Source organism: Miscanthus floridulus, chromosome 6 (assembly GCF_019320115.1).
Source record: "Miscanthus floridulus cultivar M001 chromosome 6, ASM1932011v1, whole genome shotgun sequence".
NCBI classification, from domain to species: Eukaryota; Viridiplantae; Streptophyta; class Magnoliopsida; order Poales; family Poaceae; genus Miscanthus; species Miscanthus floridulus.
In genome coordinates, this window is record NC_089585.1 from 131,628,537 (window position 1) to 131,655,807 (window position 27,271).

General features: G+C 49.5%; 1 protein-coding gene across 1 annotated transcript; it reads right to left on the minus strand.

Moving 5' to 3' along the window:
• Positions 1 to 13,076: 13,076 nt before the first annotated feature.
• LOC136459650 (E3 ubiquitin-protein ligase RGLG2-like) lies at positions 13,077 to 17,273 on the minus strand. The gene is made up of 11 exons (XM_066459492.1): positions 16,648 to 17,273; positions 16,032 to 16,116; positions 15,796 to 15,936; positions 15,595 to 15,708; positions 15,418 to 15,515; positions 14,948 to 15,027; positions 14,681 to 14,786; positions 14,428 to 14,555; positions 14,134 to 14,332; positions 13,959 to 14,015; positions 13,077 to 13,756 (listed from the first exon to the last, which is right to left on the minus strand). The coding sequence occupies exons 1-11, from the start codon at positions 16,939 to 16,941 to the stop codon at positions 13,676 to 13,678; spliced, it is 1,383 nt and encodes a 460-aa protein (XP_066315589.1). The 5' UTR covers positions 16,942 to 17,273; the 3' UTR covers positions 13,077 to 13,675.
• Between the last annotated feature and the right edge of the window lie 9,998 nt (positions 17,274 to 27,271).

The window sequence follows — 27,271 nt, forward strand, 5'->3', positions numbered from 1 at the left end:
AAATTCAGAGAATAACACATATTCTTGGTCTCCCTAAATCTGTGAAGATATTCCAATGGTGTCTCATTTGTTCTCATCCTCAAACTCATGAGATCGACCAACTTCTTCTCATTAGTACCCATGTAGAAATATGAATGAAACTTCTACTCTAGCTCTGCCCACGTACCAATGGAATGAGCTGGTAAAGACGTGAACCACGTGAAAGCTGGTCCTATAAGAGACAAAGGAAAATATCGAATCCTCCAAGCTTCATCTGAAGCAGCTTCTCCAAGCTGCATTAAGTACCGACTGACGTGCTCTATGGTACTAGTATCATCTTGACTAGAAAACTTGGTCAAATCTGTTGGAGGCTTCACCCTTGGAGGTAACGCCACTCTGTTGTACCACTCTAGATAAGGAGACTTGTATGAATAGGATTGATTTTTTGGCTTCAAGCCGAATTGATTTTGCATCATATCAGCCATCCTGTGCATCAAAACATCAATGCCTGAATCCTGATTTCCTTGTACTTGCACTCCAGAAGGCAATCCTAAAACACTCCTATACCCTGGATTTGGCACAACATTGATAGCATTGTAATCAGTAAATTCTTGATACCCATCTCCATACATATTCTTCTGCAATCTGTTTGATGCTGGAGAAACTCTATAAGCTGAAGGTGGCACTTCTCCTGTGGTACCAAATGTCACCTAGCCATAAGTGGGATGTGATTGCTTTTCAGTGTGAGTCAATCCACCTATATTTGAAGTCGACGCTACTTCTTTTCCAATAGGCTTCTCTTGATGCTTTGGAACATTGAAAAGTGTCAGTCCACTGAGTGGGCCAACATTTTCTTCAAAGTATTTATCAACCATTGGACCAAAAGTACTGATCATGATTGCCCGAAAGGTATTCAGAAAAGCTGTGTGATGGTTTGTCATGGTTTCTCCCATAGCTTTATAAACTAGGGCTGCCATCTTCTGAGCATCCTCCTCTTCAGTGTAATTAGTTTGATGTGGAAGAAGAACCCTTGGCATTGACTGCTTTTGAAACACTTTATTGCTCTTGTTTTTGGAAAAAGATATCAAACACTTCCGTTGGTATTGCTCACATGCTTCTAGCACTAAATCCCTGTAATTATCTGGCAATTCTGCCATGCTCACATCTAGAACATGATCATTGTTGATCTCAGACGCCATCTTGAACTAACAGATGGTCCCATTGGGCGTGCCAAAAAGTGTGTTGACACAAAATGTGACACACTGTGCCTCACACATAGCAAGCCAGAAAGCGTGGCTTCAATCGGGTCCCCGGGTGCTTCGTGATCTAGAAATGTGCTAGTCAGTTTGACCTGAAAAAAACTAACAAGGGATAAAACAGTTAAATGCCAAACCGGAACATGTCGGGTGAGGCCAGACAGTTCCATATATACGGCCCTGAAGCCACTTACAACGACATACAGCTATAGGAAGCTGTCTGCCAACAAGTTTATAAGCCATTCAACTAATCATAAGATGAACACACGTAAAGATCCGATTGCCGAATGCATGTGCATGGGAAGACATGTTTGAACAAGTGAAATTAATTATGAGTTAATGCATAACCAAGCTCAGCAGTCCAGCCAAGTTGGGGTCCATGAAGAAGGAACATGCAAATAAACACGACTAAACTAATCTAAAACCTGCATCTACCGCACGACACCTAGTTTCGTTAAAGCTTAAATGTAATTAACATGCATGAACCCACAACATGTGATAATCTAGATTAAAATAATTCAGCCATTATGAGCATGTTATCTATTTGCAAAGGTAATATGAAAAGCAATGATCATTGAAGCACGAATAAAACCATAAGAGAGGGCCGAACAATATCAATCTAGATTGGGCAGAAGTGTGTTATAAATATATAAAATATTTAAAACATGCAACACAGGATAACTTAATGAATCTATTTAGATTTTGCCGTATCTAATAGAGCTGATAACTGTCTTGCTTTCACTAAGCATATTGAGCAAACGCCTGCCGCACGGTATCTACTCATAAACAAAGCATAAGCAAAGACTTCTTGATTGTCAAGCAAAGATCCGCCGCACGATCATTGAAAACAAACAAGACTACTTGCATCACGTCTAAATCCACTGCATGATACTAAACATGATAACAAGGTTGTCGGAACTTACGGAGGTCGACAGATCGATGACTCCTCTCGAAGAACTCGACAACACAACAAAAGGACTCGAAAGTTGGCACGGGGCCGGTTGTATTGATTTGGTTGTGAACCCCTATTACAATGGTCGAGGGTCAATATTTATACCCTAGACAAAACACGAGTCCTAAAAGACTATGATTTACAAAGGAACTCTTAAATAAACTTGGAAACTACGATTCCTTGCTCTAAACTCTCAGAGTCCTTTATTATTACAACTTTCATCTTTTCGATCGGCTTTGCCTGCCATCTTCTGCTTTCCCGAATGGAGTCACCATCTTCTGAAGTAACCGCCTACATAAGCATTTAGCCGACCGCTCGTTTTGTTTGCCGAATATCCTTCTTCCCGCATGCGGGTCCACCTGTCATCCTCCAGAGTCGACCAAAATCCAGTGTTAACACAGTTATGTCGTGAGCTTCATGTCTTTTCACAAGCATGGCCTCGGTGTTTCGGCGGACCGGTTCATGCGGGCGCTCCTGCACTACTACGGCATGGAGCTTCACAACTTCAACCCCAATTCTATCGCGTAGGCGGCCATCTTCGTCGTTGTCTACGAGGGGTATCTGGGGATTGCTCCCCATTGGGAGCTGTGGCTCCACCTCTTTTGGGTGGGGCATACCACCAAGCTGATGGGTACGTTGGGCATGAGGAAGGCGGTGAGGGCCGGCGGCTACACTCTCCAAGTGAGCTAGGACCGTCAGCACCTCTACATCCTAGCCTAGCTCGCGTCAACCAATCGCCGATGGTACACGAGCTGGTTCTATCTTTGCAACGACGATGGTGGACTTCCCCCCTACACCGAGCGGATCATGGGGAGCTGCCCGGAGAGGTGGAAGTATGGCATCCCGAGGGAGGATCAGCCCAAGCTGCAGCCGCTCCTAGAGGGGCTGGAGAGGCTGTAGGACCACGGCCTTACTACGGCTATGGTCGTGGCCGCCTTCCACCGCTAGAGGGTGCTGCCGCCGATGGCTCGGCGGTGGCACCTGTTCGAGATGAGGCCGGATGAGCCGATCGAGGGCATCCGGATGTCTGCCTCTGCCCTTTCCGATGAGGAAATTCTTCGCCAGGTGAGGGAGACGGTGGAGGTGAAGCTAAGGAGCAATGGCCTAACCCCCTTCGTGATACGCCCATCGTGGGGGTTCCTCTTGCTGGTAAGTCACGTGCCGCTGCAGCCTCCGAGGCCTCCCCGTTTCTCATTGTTTCTTGTTTCCTTATTCATGTTCACCATTCCTGCAGGGGATGAGGGACGTGCGAGCCTCCCCGCTGCTCATTCCCGAGGACGCAAGGCGGTGGGCAGTCAACCGGGCTCACGCCGAGGCGTAGAAAAGGCAGAAGGACGCCAAGGTGGCGAAGCGCATGAAGAAGATCCTTGCACGCGAGGAATTGGAGAAGCGCCACTGGCAGCAAAGGAAGGACGGTCTCCCATTAGAGGCATCCCTGTCACTGTTGTTATCGACAAACGCCTCGGACGGAGATGACGAGGACGAGATGGGGCGGGGTCCCCTGGACCATCTCCCTGACATCGGGGAGATGGTGCCCGAGGTGTCGGCAAGTAGCCCGACGCTCCTAGGGGGAGGAGGAGGAGCTGCCCTGGGGTCGGCAATCGCCCACCTCGGGGCTAAGGCCGACACGCCCGAGGCGCGGGTGCTGGGAAAGCGTGCCGTCAGCCCGGTGGGCTCGATGGGGCAGTGGTGGAGCAGGTGGCGGTGGAGGTGATGCAACTGCCCCTGCAGAGGACCGAGGGGGTGCCGGGGTCCATCGAGGACTGGCCGGCACCGGCGGATACAGAGGCCGTGCCTCTGCCGCCGCCACCGCCTTTGCATACAAGGGTCGTTGTGCTGAAGCAGTTGCAGCCCCGCTCGAGATAAGCGTATTTTTGGTGGAGCCGCAGCGTTTTTCGTTCGTTCTTCGGTCTTGTGCTGACCCTATAAGTGTTTTGTCCTTAATCGAAAGTGACCTACGGAGGTGCCTACCTTGGCACCCCTTAAGGCGCTTAAGGTGAACCCCGGCTCCACCGCCCACTGGGTGGCAGAGGCGCATGCCACCATACAATGTGGTGCGACGTCGGCGAGGGCCGATCCGAAGGAGCCAGCCACCCAAGGAGGGGCTGCCGAGGTGACCCTGACATAGACGGGGGAGGGAGCGCCTTCGCCCCGCGAGGGCGAGGCTCATGAGTTGGATGGGGCCGAGGTGCCCTTAGTTGCCGAGGCCATCGAGATCGAGGCCCCCAGGGTCTCCGAGGCTGAGGCGACGGAGGTCGGGGCGCCTAGTACCGCTGAGGCCGCAGCGGTGGGGACCAAAGCCCCCGTGACCACCGAGGCCACGATGGCGGAGGCCGGAGCCCTCGGGACCACCGAGGCTGATGTGATTGTGGCGAGGCTGTTGGCCCAAGAAGTGGAGATAAAGGTGGTGGAGGCCTCAGTGGCACCCTTGGTTCAAGGCCCACCGTCGTTGTGGGAGAGCACCCGAGAGGCGGAGGTCCATCCGATCTCCTCCAACGATACTTCCCGGGCATAGGAGGAGGTCGATGCCAAGGTGGCCGGCGCCGTGGAACAGCCAGTTCCGACCCCGGGTGAGGGAAGCTCAGCCCTCGTGCGGGTATGACCCGAGCCCCGCGGGTAGGATCACCCGCGTGTCCTATGGCAGAGCCGGGATGACCCTGAGGGGGAGCCTCTGTTCATCCTCGAGGACACGGCTGAGGGCGGGTGCTGGGACACCTTCGAGCAATACCGCCAGCTGGCGGAGCGGTCACTATGGACGGCGCTGTCCGTGGTGGCCGACAATCTACCCGGAGTCGCCCAGGTTCGTGCTTTCTTTTCTCATGCGGCATCGTCTTTTTCTGAGTTTTCTTGTAGTGAATGACCCCTATTCTGCTCACCCAGGAGCTCGAGACCTGGTCCCTTAGGAAGTCGGTCTTTCTCCGACGGGAGAGGGATGTCTGGGACTAGCTTCAGCGGCAGAAGGACCTGCTTGCCGGTGCCAACGATCTCCTGTCAGCGCGGAGCGCAGAGGTGGAGGACCTTCGCCTTCGCTGTGCCGATGCAAAGGTCAAGGCAGCCATGGCCTAGGAGTAGGTCGCCCCTCTAGCGGCGTGGGTCAAGGAGTTGGAGGAGGAGCTGACCCACGTGGCTGGTGATCAGGATGCCTTTAGGTCCTGGGCTGAAGAAGCCACGGCCTCAGGCAAGGTCCTTGCTGGGCAGCTAGGGGCAGAGCAGAGTGTGCACCAGCTGACGAAAGGTGCCTTGGATGAGGCCCTTAAGGTGGTTGAGGCGTCCCGGACTGAGGCTGTGGTCTAGAGGGGAAAGGCCAAGGGTGAGTCCTATTCCCTCATTTTATTTGCTTTTCTTGTGTTCGCCCCCTAACTCCCTGGTGTGATGCAGAGCTAGGGAGCGAGGCTTCTAGGGCGGTCGAGGCTACTCGGGTCGAGGTCCAGCGTCTGAAGGAGAAGGCTGAGGCTTCCCGGGTCAAGGCCCAGCGCTCGAAGGAGAAAGCCGAGGCCTCTCGGGTCGAGGCCCGACGCTGGGAGCAGAAGGCCAAGGGTGAGTCCCATAGGCTTCCATCCCTATTTGGCTTGTTTTCCTTTGCGCTCAACCCCATTCTATTTCCTGTGGCGCAGAGTTGGAGGCGGAGGTCACCTGGGCAGCCGAAGCTTCCGTTGTGGTGCAGGCGGTGCTCGAGACCGAGATCGGGGAGCACGACGCGCTGAAAGGTGCCGCCCGTACTGCCTACAAGGCCCTGAAGGTCGAGGGGGTTCAGTTAGGCAGCTCCCTTGGGAGCCGTCTGATTGCGTTGAGCAGCCAAGTGCGAGAGCGGCTCCGAGGAGTGCTACACACGGGTGTCAAGCGCACGCTGGCCGTCATCGCCTCGCACTACATTGGCGTTGACCTCCAGGCCATCAGTGATGGCTACGTCCTACCTGATGATGAGGAGGAGGCCAACAAGGCGATCGCGAAGCTGATAGAGGCGGCAGAGGGCCTCGGCACAGCGCTGGCCAAGCTATTCGAAGAGGAGGTGGTCCCTCCCCTGCCGTCCACCGATGCTGGAGGCCCTGAGCCTTGACCTAGGCCTAAGAGGCCATGTAAATAGAATAGGGATTCACTTTGTATCGTAACACTTATGGCCGTCGAGGCCTTTTTTAAAGTACTCGTGCTTCTTAATTATTTTTCTTGTATTTCTGAGCCTCTGCCCTCTGTTGTCTCTGATCAGATGTCTTTTGCAAAAAAACCTCTTTGGAACCTAAGCCACCCCTTGGGCGAAAGGTGGTGAGGGAGTGTCATAGCCCGGAGGCGTAGGCCGTCTCACGACTCTACCAGCCGTCTGGCCCTGAGATAGACTTTCGGTCCTTGAGTTTTTCACAACCGATTCATCAGAGCATGCTAGAGAGTTTGGCATAGGAATTTTTTGAAAAATGACTAAAAAATGGTGCATGGGACTTAGGGGGGAGTCCCCCATCTAGCCCCCGAGGGAGGCTTGGGTCTGTAGAAGCAGTGCCGTGTCTCCCTTATGATGTTATCATACTGTCGAGGCCCATGATGGGCTCGGGGGTTTTCTCGAAGAATTAGAACTGAAGAACGCTTCTTAATTGTATTTCGAGAAACAATGTATACAATGCTTGGAAATTTAAGGGTAAAAGTCCCAGACTTTGACGGCCTCCGCAGGCTCGAAAGTCCTGGCTCGACGCTTGGGCTCGGGCAGCTGGCTACAGAGTCGGTTGAGGTCGACAATGAGGGTCTCGGCCTCCACGAGAGCCTTAGTGTACTCGATGCACTCGACGTCACAGTCGTATGCATGTTCGTACGTGGACTCAATCGTGATGACGCCTTTGGGACCCGACATCTTGAGCTTGAGGTAGGTGTAGTTGGGGACCGCCATGAACTTGGCGTAGCACGGTCGCCCCAGGATGGCATGGTAGGTTCCCCTGAATCCAACCACCTCGAAGGTAAGGACCTCCTTGTGTTAGTTGGAGGGGGTGCCGAAGCAAACGGGAAGGTCGATGCGCCTGAGGGGTTGCGTGCGTTTCTCTGGCACGATGCCATGGAAAGGCGCAGCGTCGCCCTGGAGCCGCGATCGGTCGAGCTCCAGGAGCTCCAGGGTATTGGCGTAGAGGATGTTGAGGCTGCTGCCTCCATCCATCAATACCTTGGTGAGTTGGGTGTTGCCGATGATTGGGTCGACAACGAGTGGGTACTGCCCGGGATTCGGGACATGGTCGGGGTGGTCATACCGATCAAAGGTGATTGCCTCCCAAGACTAGTTAAGGTATCGGGGAGTGGCCACCTTAACCGAGAAGACCTCTCGGCGTTCTCTCTTTCGCTAGCGTGCCGTAAGGCACACCGAGGGTCCACCAAAGATCATGAAGGCGTTGTGCACCTCGGGGAAACCTTCGTCCTTGTCGTCGTCCCGGTCGCCGGCGCCCCTCTTCTTGGCATCGTCGTTGGGGATCCCGAGCTTGGCGTAATAATGCCGGAGCATGGTGCAATCCTCTAGGGCGTGCCTCACCGGGCCCTGGTGATAAGGGCAGGGCTTCTTCAGCATGTCATCAAAGAGCCCGGGGCCCCTAGGGCCTCGGGGATTCTTGCGCTTCGTGGCCATGACTAGATCAGCCTCGAGGATCTCCTGCTTCCCCTAGCGACCCTTTTTCTTTTTCCTGGGGAGGCGGGGAGCCGAGGCCTCGGAGGCCTCGTCCCTCCGCTTCCCCTTGGTGTCGTTGTCGGGGAAGATGGCTCCAACTACCTCTTCGCCCGAGGCGAAGTTGGTGGCAATGTCGAGGAGCATGACAACTGAGCACGACATGTTTCGACCTAACTCTCAGACCAAGTCTCAGCAGGTGGTGTCGAAGAGGAAAGCCTGGACGATTTCTGAGTCATCGACGCTGGTCAACTTAGTGCACTGTTTGGAGAAGCGTCAGATGAAGTCTCGGAGAGACTCATCTAGTTTCTGGCGACGACTCTTATGGTCCTAGAAGTTTCTAGGGCACACGTATGTGCCCTAGAAATTCCCAACGAAGATCCTAACCAAGTCGCGCCAGTCGTGGATCTGTGAGGGAGGGAGGTGTTCGAGCCAGGCTCGTGCTGAGTCTGATAAGAGCAAGGGGAGGTTGCGGATGATGAGTAGGTCATCATCCGCGTCGCCTAGCTGACAAGCCAGGCGGTAATCAGCCAGCCAAAGCTCGGGGTTGGTTTCGCCACTGTATTTTGTGAGGTTGGTCGGTTGGCGAAACTGGGCTAGAAACTAAGCGCCACGGATGGCCCTGCTAAAAACTCGGGGGCTAGGCGGTTCAGGAGAGGGGCTGTGGTCCTCCCCACTATCGTAGCGGCCGCCTCGGTGTGGATGGTAGCCGCGGGCAGGCCCCTCATTGTCGTGGTGTCGTCACCTGCTGACCACCTCGTGGTCGTCCTGTGCCTCACGTCGATTGTCGAGGCGGTCGTGCAGTAAGGGGACCCTATTTATTGTCACCACCTAAGCAGGCTCGAGACAAACTGATGCCTCCCTATCCTGCCGATGCGGTGCCGAGGAGAGGTCCGAGGTGGCTCCACGCCATTGGGAGGCAGAACTCTTGGCCTGCTGCACCATGGTGGTCTCGAGGAGATCTCAGAGCTCGCCGCGGACCTATCGCCCCTCCATGGTAGAGGGCTCGGGCATCGTGCGGACTAGCATCACCGCAGCCACGACATTCTAGCTAGCGCGATTGAAGATTGGGGGATGCTCGCCCCCTTCGTCGTTGTTGATGTGGTGGTGGACGTCATGGGCCCACCGTCGGGCTCCTCCGCCATCACTGTGACCCTGCTGCTCCTGCTCGAGAGTGTCTCGGAGCTATTGCAGAAGGAGTCGATCTTGCTTGACCTTGGCCTAAAGCTCACAGAGCTGCTCTAGGTCTGGGCATCGAAGTTGTCTGAGGGCAAGGTTCTCGTTCTGCATTGCTGGTGGGACAATGCGTGAGGGTGTGGCATCGCCCGTTCCCTGGCGAAGCGGAGTATGGTTGCCCGCCCCCTTGTCCTCATCGCCCATGCTTGGCATCCCGAGTTCACGTGGAAGCACTCACGAGTGGGATCGTAAGTACCTTCGTCGTTAGAGTCAGAGTAGCCGAAGCAATAGTCACTCGTGGCTAGGAAGCGGCGCATGGCTTTAGGGTCACGAAGCCCAGAGAAATCTGCTCCGGCCCATGCCTCGTCCTCCTCTGAGGAGTCGGCGTGGGGGTGAGTCGAAGTTGCGGTATCAAAGTCGAGGGCAAAACGTTGGTGGTGTCCCGAGGGCTCCGTGTGAGTAGAAGCGTAGGAGGCGGCGACATTTCTCAACCCGAAGGGGTACGGAGATGGTGCCATCGCTGGGTTCTGCTTTGCCGAAGCTGGCTCCTCAGGAGGTGGCGGGGCTGAGCTTGATGACGAGACGTTGCCGCACACCACCGGCGTCTTTCCCTTGTCTAGGCTCAGGCTAGACAGGTCTCCAACCAGGGACCTTGTGCCAACAGCTGGGCATGGGATACCGGTGGAGTGCGGCGTGTCGTCCTAGGTTTGCGTGGTGTCGGCATGGCCCTGCTTGTGTCGTGCCTAGCAAGCGCGACGAGAGCGGCCGCCCGGGCGCCGCCTGCGCCTGGGCTGTGGGTGCGTGACGTCATCATCGGTCGGCGGGGCTCGGGGTGTGAGAAGTACCATATCATACTCACATCCTAAAGATATGAACTCTAGGCTCCTGAACCAGATCACCGTGCCGAGATGTAGCGGTCGTACGGGGTTTGCCATTTGGAACTTGTTGGGACGACGAAGCTAACACGTAGAGGCCCCTACCTAGCGCGCCAACTGTCGGCGTTTTGGACCGGCGAGCCCTCAACCAACTAGTAAATTTGTACTGCATGTTCCTAATCTTGGATGGTGATGCAAAGAGACACAAGGTTTATACTGATTCGGGTAATGGGTACCCTACGTCCAGTTTGAGAGATCGATCTTGTATTTCTTGCACCGAAATGCTCGTAGTAGGGGGTTACAAGTAGGGTGAGAGAGGGAGCTAGTTCTAGGTCTCTAGGTGGAGCGGCGTGGACTGCTTGAGATATTGATCTCAAGCCATGGGGGAGCTCGTGTGTTTGTCCGTGTGGGCGTAGGCCTAATCGTCAGTGTCCGATCCTAGAAACGGCCCTGGTCCCTCCCTTTTATAGTTGAAGGGGGGACAAGGGTGATACATGCGCTAGCTACACGGCGTCGTGCGAACGGAGGCGGCATGTTCGAGCCCTGTAGCCTGTTATGGTGGTGGCATGGGCGACGGAGTGGTCTCGTCCTTGAAGTACTAGGGCGACGCGCCGGTCATATCCGATCATGTGCGTCGTGGGAGCTCCAGTGTTATCTCAAAGCGGGCGTGGCGGTCGGCGTGCTGGTCACTGTGCGTTGACTGCGTGAGAAGCCGAGGCTCAGTTGGTGCCGAGGCCGAGCCATCGTGGGAGGCTCGGTAGACGCGAATCCCGAGGTTGCCGAGACCCTGAAGTAGATTGCTGAGGCTTGGAGGGAGCAGTTGATCTCATACGCTGATTCCGAGGCTATGGTGACCCGGACTTGACTCCCCATGCCGCGTTGTCTCTAGGGGGGGTTAGGTGGCACAGTGTAGTACAGGCGCTGATCGTGGGCACAGCACCAGAGCACAGTGGCCAATAATCCCCGCCGCACCCTGTCCTGGTCGGTATGGCGTTGATGCGACTTCTTGTCTCGTCGGCCACTCTGCAGTGTCGAGCCGTCGTTTAGCTGAGATTGCGGGAGTGGTTGGCGCATTAATGGGACGTGACGCTCTGTCGGGGAGCCCGGTCGAGGCAGAAGCGACGGGTTATTGCCGAGCCGGCCTCGAGCGATACGGAGAATCATTGTCTCGTTCGAAGCTTTACGCGCAGGGTCTCGGGCGAGACGGAGAATTGGTTCCTCGTCGAGGCCTCCCGTGCGACGCCTCGCGCGAGGCGGAGATTTGGCAGGCCTTCGAGGCCTCCCGTGCGAGGCCTCGTGCGAGGCGGAGAGTCGGTGGGCTCGGACAATGCCGGATGTCAACCGATGGTTCACCTTTTGGCTTTGTCTTTGATAGGGCTTAAGTGATTCTTTCGGTAAACGTTCGGGGTACCCCGTTTTATGGTACCCGATAGTTTGGTTAGAGCAGCTGTGAAACTATAGTACGTGGAATAAATACATGTAATACCCTGAAGGCCTTGAAGACTGTTTATACGCAGATTGTACTAAAAAAACTAATCTATTTCCTTATTCTCATGTGAATTTATATTTTATAAAAGAAAAAATATTTTTTCCAAGTTTTGCATCCATCTTGTCGGTGGGGAGTGCATGGTGAAGGGGTAGCTTGCTAGATGATCATGGCCGCACATCCAGAGATGGATAGTTCACGCTTATTGACTGTATAGGATAGGTATAAGTGTATTTCAGGTGTATTTCTTCTTTTATTTTTCTATGGAAAAACGGCAAGCTGACATGCGCGGCGGAGAGGAAGCCCGCGACCGGAGTGAAGCACGGCGTCCATCCTCTGCTGCCTGCTTGCCGGAGTTGAGCGTGGATCCCGCGTTCGCGCACTTGCCGGCTTCCTCTGTTGCTGCTCGCGTCCAGGAGGAAGAGGGGCTCGCCGGATGTGTGGAGGCCGTCCGCCGGAGATCTCGGTCGCCGGATGTGGGAGGCCTTGCCACCGGATGTGGGGAGGCTGCCGGAGGGTGGAGTGGGGAGAGGGGCCATGCCGCTGGGGCTGGTGACGCTCGCCCGCCTCCGGAGCCGATGAGGACGGAGCGGCGCGACCGGAGCCGGTGCTGCTCGCCGCCGGGCCGTGGGTACGGAGATGCGAACAGAAGGAAGAAAGGAAAATAACGATTCGGTTTCACAAGGTAGGTGGGAAATACTTCGGCCCAAAAGCAACTGAAAGCAGAGTATAACCGCTTTCAATTTTGTACTAAAGTAAAAACAGTTTTTTAGTATAGGTAGCTTTTAAGCTCTATGATTAGCTTTTGTCTTTTACAAAAGTAAAGCAGGTTCAAAAGCCCCACCAGGGCCTGAACAACCCGATGATTGATTGTCGAAGGAGAGAATGTGCACGAGGCTTAGGCATTGTTTAGTTACTTCCTGAAAGTTTACAACTTATCCTATCAATGTTTGGACACATATATAGAGTATTAAATATAGACTAAAAAAATAACTAATTACACAGTTTATGACTAATTTATGAAATAAATCTTTAAGTCTAATTAGTCCATGATTTGATAATATGGTGCTACAATACACACATGTACTAATAACGGATTAATTAGGCTTAATAAATTCGTCTCACGGTTTTACTAACGGATTCTGTAATTTGTTTTCTATTAATATCTGAACATCCCATATACCTTATCTATGTGATACTCGATATGACATCTCAAAATTTTACATCATGAATTTAAACGATGCCTTAATGGGCCTTGTGGGATGGCTTGGTCTCCTGGGAAAGGAACGCACTGCAAGTCTGCAACGAAACGGGTTGAGACCGGTGTTTCCCAGGTGGAAGTGTATTGCCCTCGCCTCAGAAAACCACGCAGTACCCCCATGCCATTGCCAACTCGTAGTCGTATGGCCCGATTGGTTCGTTTCCAAAATTTACCATCCTAAAGATTTGACAAGTCGTAATTTTAGTTAGCATTTAGTTTGTTACCAAACCTTACTAAACTCTCATATTTGGTTTGCCAAATCTACAGTAATTTTTGGTTTGCTAAATTTTAGTACGATAAATTTTGGAAGTTAACCCAGCAGGCCGTAGTCGTGCAATAAATTCACGCCAGCTGACAGGCGTATCGAGATCAAACTCTCAATCTTTTTTTTCAAACACGGTCAGAAACACTAACATATCAAGTAAGAACTCAAATTAGCACCCATGATAACCGCGCGCTCAAACATAGGTGAGGCTGCCCGAGCAAGACTCGGGACACACCTACCAAGCATCATTTTTTTTAATTCACCAAAAAATGCGGTTTTATTTTTTTACACAATTGCAAGCAAAGAACAAATCAACATATCTCGGACGAAACTAAAAGCACGGGCACAAATAAAGAATCCTCTAGACCTGACGTCAGAAGTCCAGACAGGGGAGAATTTCGGTATGTACAATACAACTATAGAGTTGCAGGTTAGTAACCAAGGCACCAAGCTGGCGTTGCGTGTCAGTGCCCTACACGCAATTGTCTGATCCACCACACCACCACTTTTGTGTTTTCCTCTCTTTTTCTTCTCGTTTTTTTTTCTTTTTGGCAAGCTGCGATTCGGATCATTCCTGGTGGATATGAATACTGGGACAACCCTGAGCGATGGATCAACAGCCCTGCAATCCTAGGCTCCAATCGATCCATGCTTTCCCTGCGATCCTTAGATCCAATCGATCTATGGAGTGCCGTTCCAGCGTTCCGATTGCAAATGGTACATGCTGTCCCGATCCTCCAGTGTGACGCAGGGTGGCTCCAGTATACCACCCATTGGCAATGATCCAAACCACTACTTGCTAGTATAGCTTTATCCTTGTAGTGATGGGAGTGCGACAGATTGGGCACGACTCGAGACTCTGTCCGCAGTCACAGCAAGTCTGCAAAGAATATCCTTTTGTTAAATTAGATAAGTATATGAAGCTGACGTTTCAACACACTTCCACAACTGAAAATGACTCGTCCAACAAGGCACTAATCTATCTTGGCATCTTAAGAAAAACAGCACAGGCATACTAGTCCTCATAAAAAAAGGTGTAGATCAACTGTAACACAAGAAAGAGAGAGAGGTAGGAGATTCACCTGGTGTCCACAGCCAAACGCCATGTCTTTGGGGTTCACAAGGCAGATAGGACAGACCTAGAAGGCAGATAAATGTTGATGGTCAGAGACAAATGATGCACAGATACCTCTAGGAGACACATAACTCAGAGATCAAGCAGATTAAATTATTTTGTCAGGGCACATGAAGTTGTACCTGGTTGTCATAAGTGGACGAAGGTGCGGCTGGGGTGGCTGTATGTGGAGTTTCATAGTGAGGATAGGGTGATGTGGATGAAGAGCTCTGCGGGTAGGTGTTTGGTTTACTAAAGCTTTTAGATGAATAGGAATAAGCATCATAACTTCCAGTAGGGGGAGGCAGAGGAACTCTGTCAGGATTCTTGAAAGAGCGGCGACTGCTTGCGGCACATTGAGACAAGTCAGTAGGCAATTAGAATGAACAAATAATCAAAGCAAGAATGAGGATATGATTCAGGAAAAGACAACATACCCTAAAATTCCTAATTCCACGGTTGCTTTATACTGTTGTGGTATCTCCATCAATGCTGAAAGAGCAAATGCAGCCTCTTTCCTTGATTGTGCCATGTTCTTGGACATTATCTCCGAGAAATTTACAAACTAGACAAGCAATAAATTCTCAATGTTAGGGAAAAAGTATTCATCATACAAAAAACGCAAACATATTTAATCACATCAATCATCGCAGACATGAGCTATTAGGTATAGGTTCCATGTCGACTTACTTGGAAATTGTCAAAAGCTCGAGCAGGAATGTTGTCATCAAATTCCTTCATCATGTCCCAGGGGCCATCACCAACTCCTACTAACACAATGGACAAAGGCAATTCACTGCAGACAAAAGACAAGCTGAAACAATCAGAAGTGTTTCTGACACAGGAGGCCAGGAAAATTATGAAACATGATGATGTCATAGTTGTAAGTAAATGTCAAGACACCATTTCAGTAGTATTTTGAAACAAGGTAATGAAGCACATTTATGTGGGTGTTACCTGGCCTTCACAATGGCATCAACAGTCTTTTGCTCTTGCGAACTCAGCTGTCCAGATGCAGTATCTACACTCCTCGTAACCTGAGCAATATACAGATTAACAAGAGAGAACTATTCAGCCAAGCAATACACCAACGAATTATACAATAACAGCAAATGTGAATTATTCAGCCAAAGGTTGCTATTGTCACTACTCGCTACTGTCTAAAGGATTCATAGTTGCAGACTAAGGGGAAAAGGGAGACCACAAGTGAGGAATCAGATAGAACACATTTCAAACAGATATTATGATACTATAAATGCTTTATTTTATATAACAACAAAATTCTATTTCATTGATGCATGTATCGACATGCTAGATTTGGGTAATGGCAATATACAGGTAAGAAAAAAATGACTTAAACAGGATAGAGTATTCACAGCCATCAAATTAGTTGCATAACATCCCAACAAGAAGAGTTAACATGGTACCTGCCCATCTGCAATTATCAATAGGACGTGGTATTGCCCGCCACTTTGCTCCACAATGGTCATAGCCATCTCAATAATTGGTGCAAAGGATGTTGGCCCTGTTAAGAATTAGTGTAAACAGAAGATGGAACATATGAACAATCCAATTAAATGGATGAACAAGGTATAGCAGCTTACCAGCTAAGCGCAAACGTGGTACAAGTTCCCGATAACGATCGAGAGCTTCTTCGAATCCATTGCAAGGTCTCTCGTCAGGAGAGAAACAGAAGACGTCTTGATCATGTGTTGATGCTGAAAGAAAAAAGTGCATGGTGAATTAGGATTTAGAGACATTATCAAATAGTGTAAGAAACAGTCAACCGTGAATGAAACCATTACCATCTCCAAATCCAAAACATGGAATCAAATTATCTTCATCAAATTTCGATAGTGTTCGCCCAATAATCGAGAGGGCTTGTTCATACGGATTTGGTGTGTTGCTAATGTGATGTAGACTACATCCATGGAAAGAGAATTTGCCTGGTAGAAGGAAAGAAAATCATTAGCATCAGGAAGCGAGGCATTTCATCAAACTGTAAGGCAATGAAACAAACAAACAGTTAATAAGTGCTAACCTGTCCACTCATTGCTCTTTGTGAAATCAATGCCAACAATAAGATTTGATGATTCAAGTCCTGCTTGAGCTAGAGCATCAGTAACCTGCAAAAGGGAAAGATTTGGTCTTCAGAAAGATAGTCCAGGGGAAGCGTAACTGAAATGTGGCCAACCGAGCAACTCTAACCTAACACAACTACACAAATGCCTTCAATATTGCCAAGTTGCCAACCTTACAAAAAATATTGTCTATTCTTCCAATGAGCTGTGAGCACTGACCCTGCACTAACATCTACTTTAGTGTCCATGAATCCTTCATGATTCATGAACAGTAATTGATGGTTGACTAACAAATAGAACCACCATGTTCTATATCAGAATTTGTAGAGCCCCCCATCGTCATCTTAGATATCCTTTGAAATTTTAATCGACTGCAGATTGAGAAACTACGAAGCACAGATCGGTCATGTTCCCTAAACTTCGTAGCAAGTAAGGAAAACTAGGGACCCCATAGATCCACACAAGGCGTAAGCAAGCGAACGGGGAGTTCAAATCGAGCCGATTCACTGCTTCCACTGTAACTAAGATCCAAGACCTCGCTACGAATTACCAATGACATAGCAATCGCACGCGTACCTGGTCCACCGAGTGGTAGTCGTCGGCAATCCGCGAGTACCGCCGGTCCAGCTGCCGCGGCTTCGCGGCCTGCGGCGCCGGAGCAGCGGCGGCGGTGGGCTGGTACGCCGGGGCCGGGTACGGCGCGGCGTACCCTCCTCCCTGTTGTGGCGGCGGCGCGCCGTAGTAGCCGGCGCGCGGGTCCTGGGCGTAATACCCTCCTCCGGCGCCCCACTGCGACGACGGCTGCTGCTGGAAGGAGGGCTGGCACCGCCCGTGGCTGCTCCCGTCTCGCGAGCTGTGGTTTTGCCCCATGGCTGGCTCTCGGTGTGTGGGTAGGTCGCTCGGTCAAATGGATCCCGCGTGCGGCGGGCGAAGCAACACGAACAAGAAGCAGCAACCGCCCTCCCTGGGACTATTTCTGCAGGAGTATAGGCGGCGGCGAAGGAGACTAGATGTGAGAAAGCGGCTACGCGACGTCGGCCGCCGCCTCGCGAGATTGTAAGGAGAGGCGAGGGGACCGGGAGGTGAGCTTCGGGTCTCCTTCCTCCGGAGTCCGGCGACCGTCACGTTTCGATTTGGCTGAGGCAGGAGGCGAAGCCGCGCTGAGAAGTTGTTTTCACCGGGGAGATCACGGGCTGGACAAAATCGGGGTTAATATATGACGGTCTGGCCTCTGGGCGGGGCCACACCGGTTGGAGAAAGAGAAGGACGAAGCTCTCGTGGACCTGCAGCTGCAGCTGCAGCCCTGCGTGGAAAAGCTTTGGCCCGCTCCGCTGCGTATAACACGTGCAAAGAAAGGAAACTTTTTCCATCCTGTATGTAGTAGGACAACGGTTGCGTGGATAGTACTAATCTTAATGCATCACGGCTAGCGTCGTCTTCAGGAAATTCTTGTGTATTTTCTGGTCACGGAGAGTTGGATTAGTAACTAGCGTCCATTGAGAGACATGATCCTTGGGAATTATTTGTCGTGATTCCCTCGCAAAGTGTACTCATCCTGTCCCATGTTGATCTTTCACATGATTCAATGATTGCGTATTTGCATGGCATCGGATCCTTTTAAGTATCCCGTTGATCCATCATCCATGTGCTACATGTCTTATTGGTGCTCACTCAATCTGCGACCATTTTTCGTAGTAATATTTCATTCACTAGCCGGTTGCCATGTCTTTGTGGATTCGTAGAGAAGTATCTATGTTTATATATCTAATGTTAAAATAATTAGTCTTCTTTACCTTTTTATATGTTTTTTTAAATCACACGGTACAATGTAGATGCCCACAACACGCACGCACTTTCACCCTATGGACACACGTACATAAATCCTACCCCTATGAGCATCTCCGAATGACTGAGCCGGCAGATCACACATCACTCTCCCTTGTCCACACCTTACTATTATCATCCACATGTTTTCAATAATCTAAATCCAACATGAAATCATGTCTCCAATCTAAAGGCAGCAACGATCCAAATTCAATATGAGACCCGCGAACAACACATGTCTAACCAAAGTCCGATTCGAAGAGGTACCAAAACAGAGACGTGGTTATTGCATAAATCTCAGCCATAAGTCATCTAGGTGACACATGAGAAGTTGTACATTCCGTTGTAACGTACGGATATATTTGCTAATATAGTATTAAGTATGGTTGTAATTAGATGACCCTTTGGACAGCAAAACCTTCCTAACCGCAGGTCAAATTTTACTGTCTAAAATAATTTGAATGACACTTTATATGAACTAGAAATAATGCAACCCGATAAGGTGATTGGTTTATGTATAATCAATCAGAGACAGCTTGGCCCGGTATTGAGGCAAATCTTTGTGTCAGCAGTATTATATTAGTCTTAAAGTCTGTCGACCTATTTAATTTAGGTCAATGTACAATCTTTATAAAATAAGGTATGGCAAGTAGGAGCATTGTTCTTTTGGTTGATCAGGAAACTAACCCCCCTACTTGCAGTTGCATTTGGCCGTTTGACGTCATCTTGAGTACCAAAGCAATGGTCGTTAAGGGCGCACGTATTGGAGTATTATTATACTACTTCATCAACAGCTAGCGCGTTGTAGATAAATTGTCCAAGCGAATGACTGTGATGGTACGGTGGACACATTTTTGTTTTATTGTCCTACTGCTGAAGTGCTGATATAGATAGACGAATCAGTCAGGGGGTGTCCGATACGGCACTACGTACGTTCGAAGATACAGCAATACCACCACCAGAAAGAGAGAAACTGCAACGTTCGCTACGCGCGTATACTTAGCTCGTAAGAAACTAGATAACGTGGTGGAGTGAACCTCTCATTTATGAGGTCACACTACTAGGTCAATACCACGTATTGATATTATGCTAATAAAAACTTAATTTTGCTGGCAAAATCCTCAAACTTCAGTTCTAACCGACGAAGGGAGGATTTTTTTTCGACCAGTTTGAATTCACTCAGTCGAGCCGATGTGCTATTAAATCACTTGTAATCTATTCCCCCCAAGAAAAAAAAAAATCACTTGTAATCAAGTGGCTACATGCTCTTTCGTCTTATACCCAACCTACCTTCAACGACTAATTGATGGTCATCTGAAGAAAAAAACAGGTATTTAATGCTGCATTAGGCTGGCCAGTTTTGCAGGACAAGCGTCAAACGACTAGTTGGAGAAGGAAAATGACCCGGAAACTCCGATCCGCAAGCTGAATAATCCACAGCTGATCGGTCAGTTCTGTCTACTAGCTGCTCTGGTTGCCCCTAGTTAGCTACCACGCTATCGGCAGCAGTTGCTTGGCTTGCGGCCGCGGGATATACGCACCACACGTCCGTGGAAGGAACCTGAAAAGTGCTGCGCCTTTGGGATCACACTCACACGGGTGGGCGCCGCCGCGCCGGGCGGGGCGGCGGGCAACCCACCAGTCTGGCGCGGCGCAGACGGCACGTGGTAGTCGCCGCCTCACCGGCCGGGTTACGTGCCGTCGCGGTCGCGCGCAACCCCCACGACGCACGGCACGAGGCCACGACGCGCGCGAGGGGTGACGGCTGACGATGTGTGTTGCCGGGTGAGGATGCAACACGATCACGCGCACCACAGAGAGAGAGGTGGAGTCTCGGCACGTCGCGAGGCGGCGCACACGCTTGCCTCATTGTCTCAACTTGGATCCTCGGGCTCTAGAGAATTTTTTTTAATTTTAATACTTTTTAAAAACTAATTTTAAATCTAACACAGTGTGTTTTTAAAAAAACTAACTAACACTACGTCTATTGTCCTGGCGCGGTCAAATGTCTGTGCCACGTCATACATGGTGGCGCGGCAGAGGGCTGACGTGGCGGCGACCAGAATCGCTGACCGATGACGTGGCAGGGTCTGTCGCGCCATCGATCTTGGCGCGGCAGTGTCGCGCTCTGATCCGTTGCGCGGCAGAGCCGAGTGAAACCCCATGGCCAGTCCCGCCTGCCCGAGCAACAAGCCCGCCTGGCCGCCGCACCCGTCACCTGCCCGGCGGTACCTAGACAGTTTAATCAGAACACGTCGCGCCGATGGTGGGAGTTATTATAAGTATTGCTTGATGTAAAATCAATAGTGGATTTATTTCTGTCTTTTGTTGAATTTTTTTTCACGGTCGAATAGAGAACTTGATAAGCCAATGATATTTTTCCGTCTTTCATAATACGGTTAACCACCATGTTAACTAATCGATTACGAAAAATTGGATCGGATTGAAACGAATATTTTTTAAGGGAACTTATTTATTTGGCTTTTTGGCCCCATATTGTAGGATCGGCGGCGACGCGACCATGGACCCTGGCTTTCTCGACCCCTCGCGCAAGACGCCGGCCACCGACGTCGAGATATCCCGGAACTGCCGGTTTCCGAACTAGTTGCTACTTAATCTCGCATGCAGTGATGCCGCGACACATTAAAACAAATATGAAGCAAATAAATGAAGTCCGTGCGCAAGTTGACAAGCTGCCACATAACATTTTTATTGGTTTGACATAAGTTCGACATAACATAACCAACTAAGCCTGTAAATTTCGGACGTCAATAATAGTTCGACCTAACAAACTAAAACTTAGGAGTGTAAGGATCTCTTGGACGCCTCTATCTCTTCGGATTTATTGGCAACACATTAGGAGTGTAGCCAACGTCGGTGTGATCGTGTCGCCGATGCATACAGCTCGTACCCTGCAAGTATATGATATGCACGATTACTTAGAATTCTTTATGACCGTTAGTTCATGTAGCCTACGTATTTAAAGAAACTACATTTGTTAGTATATGTGAGGTTCTTTGGGTATCAAGCGGGGCACCACTTAGCTGACACATGCCGATCTCGCCCTGCGGCCAATCGTCCCACTGGTCGTGCTATCTGCGGAAGCCCGGGGGGTCGTCGTCGTCCTCGGGTGCAAGGTCCTTCCCAACGCTATGATGTGGTGGTGTACGCACCGCGGAAGCGGCACTTGTCACCGGCTGAGAAGAGCCGGCTGGTGTCTCAAAGAGGCTGAAGACGTGCCACCCGACCGCGCTGGGAGTGGCGGTTCCTCATAAGGAGTGTCCATGCAGCTCAACTTTTGAGCTAGCTTCCTGCAACTCTTCTTCACCTTCTGCATAAATAGACGTTAAAGTTAGTGCATTTCCCAAGCGCATATACACTAAAGAAATAATTTTGGAATGGACTAGTTTATGTTTACTTCCACAAAAGCCTCGAGAACGCCTGGCCCCTGCCTCTAGACTCGTGAAGCCAAAACGCTGCTTCGTTGGACAGCCTTGACAATTGTGTCGTCTAGGTACAGAAACGCGGTTGAACAGTTTTAGTATACATACTTAATATCAAATGGATAACAAATTGTACCATTTAAGTATCTAACCATGTATCTTTGTAGTGGGGCTCTCTATAGCTGTGTGTCCTCTCTAGTGGCAACGTCGTACACATCTTCGATTATATCTTTCTCCGAGTCCTCGTCAATCACCTCCTCAGTGTACGGGGGCTTGATATGTGTCCTCATAGACCTGTGAAGCCAGCGCAGGTACTCATCGAAGGTGTGCCGGTCGAGTGGAGGACCCACATGGACCGGCTGCCATTCCCTGGTCTCCCATAAGTGGATGTGCGCATTGTGTGTCACGCATCAATCCTTGGTCTTGTACCTCTTTCTGCGATCATACCTGTAATAAAACGATGTTAGTTGTACCACACATACCTCTAAATTGTAACTTTGTTATTAATCGATAACGCAACCGTGCAATCTTTGGTTGGTGGAGTAAAGCACCAAGAAAGTGCTAGAGCCACACTCGAGCGAATCTGTCGATCAGAGCCTCCTCAACCTGTGGGTCCAAGTAATCAAAGCGCTCTATGATTCAGAACGACGAAACACCAGAACTTTTCTTGAAATTGACCAAAGAAAATGAGATCCGATGGCTGCAGGAAAGCAATGCAAGTATTAAATAGGCTTGAATTTCTCACTTATTTTTCTTGAAAGTCCCGTCGTCCGGTGGAAGAAAGCCAGTAAACTGAGCCACCAGCTCCCTCCAGTGATCATTGTCAACTATCCCGGTCACTAGAAGTCCTCCCAACCGAAGGCCAAAAATAGCCTTTACGTCCTGAATGGTCAAGGTCATCTCGCCACAAGGTAGGTGGAACATGTGGGTCTTAGGCCTTCACCTGTTATAAGAATAGAACGACTATTAGTTGCCTCAAATTTGTTATAAGAAAGTTTACGTACAAAGAATACACTCGCACCTGTCTACAGCTGCAGTAAGTAGTGCTAGATCAAGGGGCGGAAGACCATGGTTGACAACACGGACAAGCCTGAGGAAGCCGGCACGCCGTATGTATGGCGCATAACGCTCGTCCCACTGATGCGTCCTGGTGTGCGTGCGGGACCTCAAAATAGGCAAGGCCACCTCTGCGTCGTTGCCACTCAAGATGTGTGCTCGGTGCTGGTCGTCGTACTCCACCTCAAGAATGGGGTACAACCGGTGCTGCGTGGGAGGGGCCATCCTGTTATAAATTGATAAACAAAGCGTTAGAGTATTCAAATTAACAAAATTCAAATTAACATTATGCAGCATTATAAAATTTGAACTACTTGTTATGCAATACGAACACAATATGAAAGCACATGTATATATTCAAAGTAACATTAACAGACATATCACGCACTAGTAAGGAATATAAGCATTTGACAAAACTTGATGAAGTCATCAAAATCGACGTATCACGCATGAGTAAGTATCGACATTTATAAACTAGTATCTATACCCAAAATCCCTAACTAAATAACTAACTATAAACTAAATAATAAATACATAATCAATCCATAAACCCAAAATCATAACTATACTAAAACACACAACCTCAAACCTAAAAACTACCTACGTAAATCACAAACAAATTCACTAACCTAACTATCCTAAATCACTAACTATCCTAAATTTAACAAACTATCATAAATCAACAACAATCATAAAACCCAAACTATCCTAAATCACTAATTATCCTAAATCACTAATTATTCTAAAACAATAATTATCAAAATAACATGAAATCAAGAGGGAGGTACCTTAGGAGCGGACGGCCTTGATGCGTCGGCGGTCGTGGCGCGGCCGGTGCGGGCGCTGCGCGGCGGGAGTGGCCCGGCGCGGTGTGGGCGGGCGGGCGCGGGCGCGTGCGGGTGCTGGCGGCGGGCGCTGCGCGGTGGCGGGGCATGTGCAGTTGGCGGCGGGCAATGCGCGGTGGCGGACGGGCGGGCAGGGGTGCGTGCGGACGGGCGGGCTCGCTCGCGATGTTTATTTGGCCCAGCCGCGCCATGCTCCGTGGCGCAGCACTGCCGTGCTAAGATCGGTGGCGCGGCAGAGCCCTGCCACGTCAACGATCGTGATTCCGGTCGTCACCACGTCAGCCCGCTGTCGCGCCATCATGCATGGCGCGACATAAGTATTTGGCCACGTCAGGGCAATAGGCGCGGCCAAAAATATTAGTTGTTTTAAAAACCAGACAGTGTTAGATTTAAAATTAGTTTTAAAAAGTGTTAAAATTAAAAAAAAAAATCGCTCAGGAAGCCTCAGGCTGACTTCCTACCCGCGGGCTGGGTTCTCTGGATATCTGAGGCGGCTGGCTTTAACTCTTTTGTTTCTAGAGAGAGAATGTTTGACTGCCTGAGGTAGACAATACAGGTCCGGTCCTGTCTCCACGTGGTGTGCCTTATCTTCCGACGAAGCTTCTGAAGCTCTGAGCAGTGAAATTGCCATTTCATCAGCATCATATCTCAGCAACTTGCGATTGTCTGCTTGTGTAGATGATGGTCATCCAAAAGAAAGAATGCGTTGACGCGTTTGTTACGTCCCAACAGGGATGGCCGGATGGAAGATGTCTGGGCTTGCTCCATGATGGAAGATGTCTGGGCTTGCTCCATGTTCGTTCGGGCTTGTTTGGCTTATAAGCCATGGTTGAAAGTACCGTTGGCTGATTTGGTGTGAGAGAAAAATACTGTTCGTTGGCTGATAAGTCATGGCTTATAAGCCAAATACGATCAAGCGAACAGGCTGCTGATCCTAGACCCAAAGCTTCACAAGGCCGGATTTTTATGCGGCTGCTTCCACGATTTTACGTGTATATACCAACTTTCTCGAGGATGATGTTACTTCAAAGGCTTCTATCCCTTCTACTGGTTCTTATTCTAGTCTTTCATATCTTTCACGGTTTGTTCACATGGTGCCCTCGGCTATAAATACCTTGGTCTCTAATGTCCTGTTTGGATAGTCTAAATTTTTTTGTGATGGTTTGCTAAACTTTTGACAACATTTTTTGACTTCTTGTTTAGAACCTGAAGAGCTCAAGTAGTCTAAAGTTAGACCATAGGATCCAAACAAGACCTAATTCGTATTTTCTGAATAGGTATGCTAAGTTCTTTGTGGTAGACGATACATCTCGTTTTGGGTCTCAAACCCCTTTTAAATGTAATGGATATCTTTCATAATTGACACAAACAAAGGGATAGATCAAATAAGACGTTGTTATTGACAGGTGGCGCAGCCATTTGTTGGACCTTATAGCTAGTAAGAAATGATATGGTTTCCGATAAATGCTGACTCAAATCTCTTTTGTAGGTTTTATTCAAAGGAACACACTGTCTACGACATTGGTCAATGTTGCAAAGGTGTGATGAAATCAAGGATCGCTTCTCTCAAGTTTGTCAGGCACTAGAAACATCGGTTATGCAGTTATTTGCTTCTTTTAGATGGCAAAATAATGTTAGGATTGGTTTTTGAGTGGATTTAGTTTTATGTGCACTAATACAGAGACGGGCTTTACTCCCGGTGGGGAACCCTCTTTAGTCCCGGTTCCCCACCCGGGAGTAAGCATCCGGGACTAAAGGGGGTCCTTTAGTCCCGGGTCAGGAACCGGGAATAAAGGGGGACCTTTAGTCCCGGTGGGTAACACCAACCGGGACTAAAGGTCCTCCCAGCTTTAAAAAAAAATAATACCTCCCACCGCTGCGTCCCATGAGATTCGAACCTAAGACCTCATGCATTGCCTCGCGCGTAGCTTACCACCCCACCTACACAACACATCTAACAATAGATGGGATGCTTCCCTTTTGAACTAACCCACCGGGGGACCTTTAGTCCCGGTCGGTGGCTCCAACCGGGACTAAAGGGTCCTTTAGTCCGGGTTGGTGTTACCAACCGGGACTAAAGGGTCTACCTTTAGTCCCGGTTGGTGTTACCAACCGGGACTAAAGGTTGAGGACTTTTAGTCCCGGTTGGTGGCTCCAACCGGGAGTAAAGGTCCACCTTTAGTCCCGGTTGGTGTCTCCAACCGGGACTAAAAGTCCCCTGCCACTGTGCCGAGCGCAGTAGCCAGGGACTTTTAGTCCCGGTTGGAGACACCAACCGGGACTAAAGGTCTCTCTAGTCCCGGGCGCAAAAAATGTCGGGACTAGAGTCCATTTTAGCCTCGAATGAAAGGTCTGTTCTCTACTAGTGGTGTGCCTCAACTTAAGTAAAAACTGGTCTGATTATCTTGGTTTCAAGAGATGAAGCCGGATCTTTTTATTTATTAAAAAAGGTACTCGCCCCTAACCACATACGATGATACGACACACACACACACATCTTGAATTATAAGTTATTTTAGTTTTTTCATAATAATAGATTTCTCAAAGTCTGGGCAATTTAATATTGTGACATCTACAATACTAAATAAATACACTATTAAGATGCATTTCATAGTCAATTTAATGAAATTAATTTGATGTATGTCTGTTTTTCATATTTTATGTAAGCTTCTTTTAAGTTAGAAGAACAAAATTAAAGGAGGTAATGTAGTATGCAATATAGCTACAAAACTACTAATTTTTTCTAATGAGTTGAGACTGATACATTTGGGGCATTGATGGGTCTACGTACACGTCTATGTATACAGCACGGGCGTACGCCTCGATCAGTCGATCATAACTTACAAGTGACAAGTCCGTATTCTAGACACACAAAATAAACGTGGCCACTCGTGTTTGAATCAATATCAGTACGTCAAAAAAAAAACCCCGACAAGTCGCGTCCACATTACTTGCTGTGGGTCAAAAAGAAATGAAGGGCTAACACAAGTGGACGTGCATGCGTCATCTTATCTTGCACATAGGCAACGTCATCAGGAGAACATTTCAACTACGCGTCTAGTCGCACTACATTGTCTATCCTGTGTGCGGCCATTTCAGGAAAACAAAAGGCGCATTTTTTTTTACGAAAGGGTACGAGATTATTCCAATTTACGAGTAATTGATAAAGTACGAGAGTTTTACAGCCCGTCTCATAATTGCACGTTGGCGTTCTATTTGTATCTAGTACAAAATGCCAAACACTTTGGATAAAATTCGATTAGCATGACACAAAACGACTTTTTTCTTGGATAATCTTATCATAATATACGGTGGAAACTGTTAGTTGATCTTCACCAATAGGCCCAACGACCTATTGGGTCTTTGATCTACGTCCTGATCAGGGACGCCCAACCCTAATATGGTTGGTGGGCCCCTGTCGCACAGCACTATAAAAAGAGGTGGGGATCAGGGCTCTAACTACGAGGTTGACCGGACCCGCCGTGACCCGCCAACAGCTAAACCTAATCCGATCTAAAGAGAGTGCTGCCAGCGACGAGAAGACCCACTGACTTCGCCGTCACCAACGGACAGCGCCACCTCACGTCATTGTCGCCTCTACATCGCCACCGCTACGCTGGACTCCACCGCACTGAGCTCCCATGACACCGGCGTCCATGCGGCTACGGCGCAACTGCGACTGCGGCGTGACTACGTCAGGGTGAAGTAGAGGAACCAATTTCTACATCTAAGTAAGATGTTTACCCCCTGATCTATATTTAAGAGGTACACTATTTCCTAACAATGGTACCAGAGCCAGGTTAACAGTGTGTAGATCTAGTATGGGGTAGAGAATTGAAAAGAAATCGAAGAAAGAACAAGGGTTCGATCCGTTTCGGATTGAAACCCTAACTGGGTAAAAGAAAATAGAAAAGAGACCGGGAGGGTGGTGGGCGTCACTGACTGTCGGTCACCATCGCCACCGCGCGAGGAAAGGTGCCACACCGCCGTCTTCGCCGCGCGCGGCAAGAAAAGAACAGAGCCCGTTCGGAT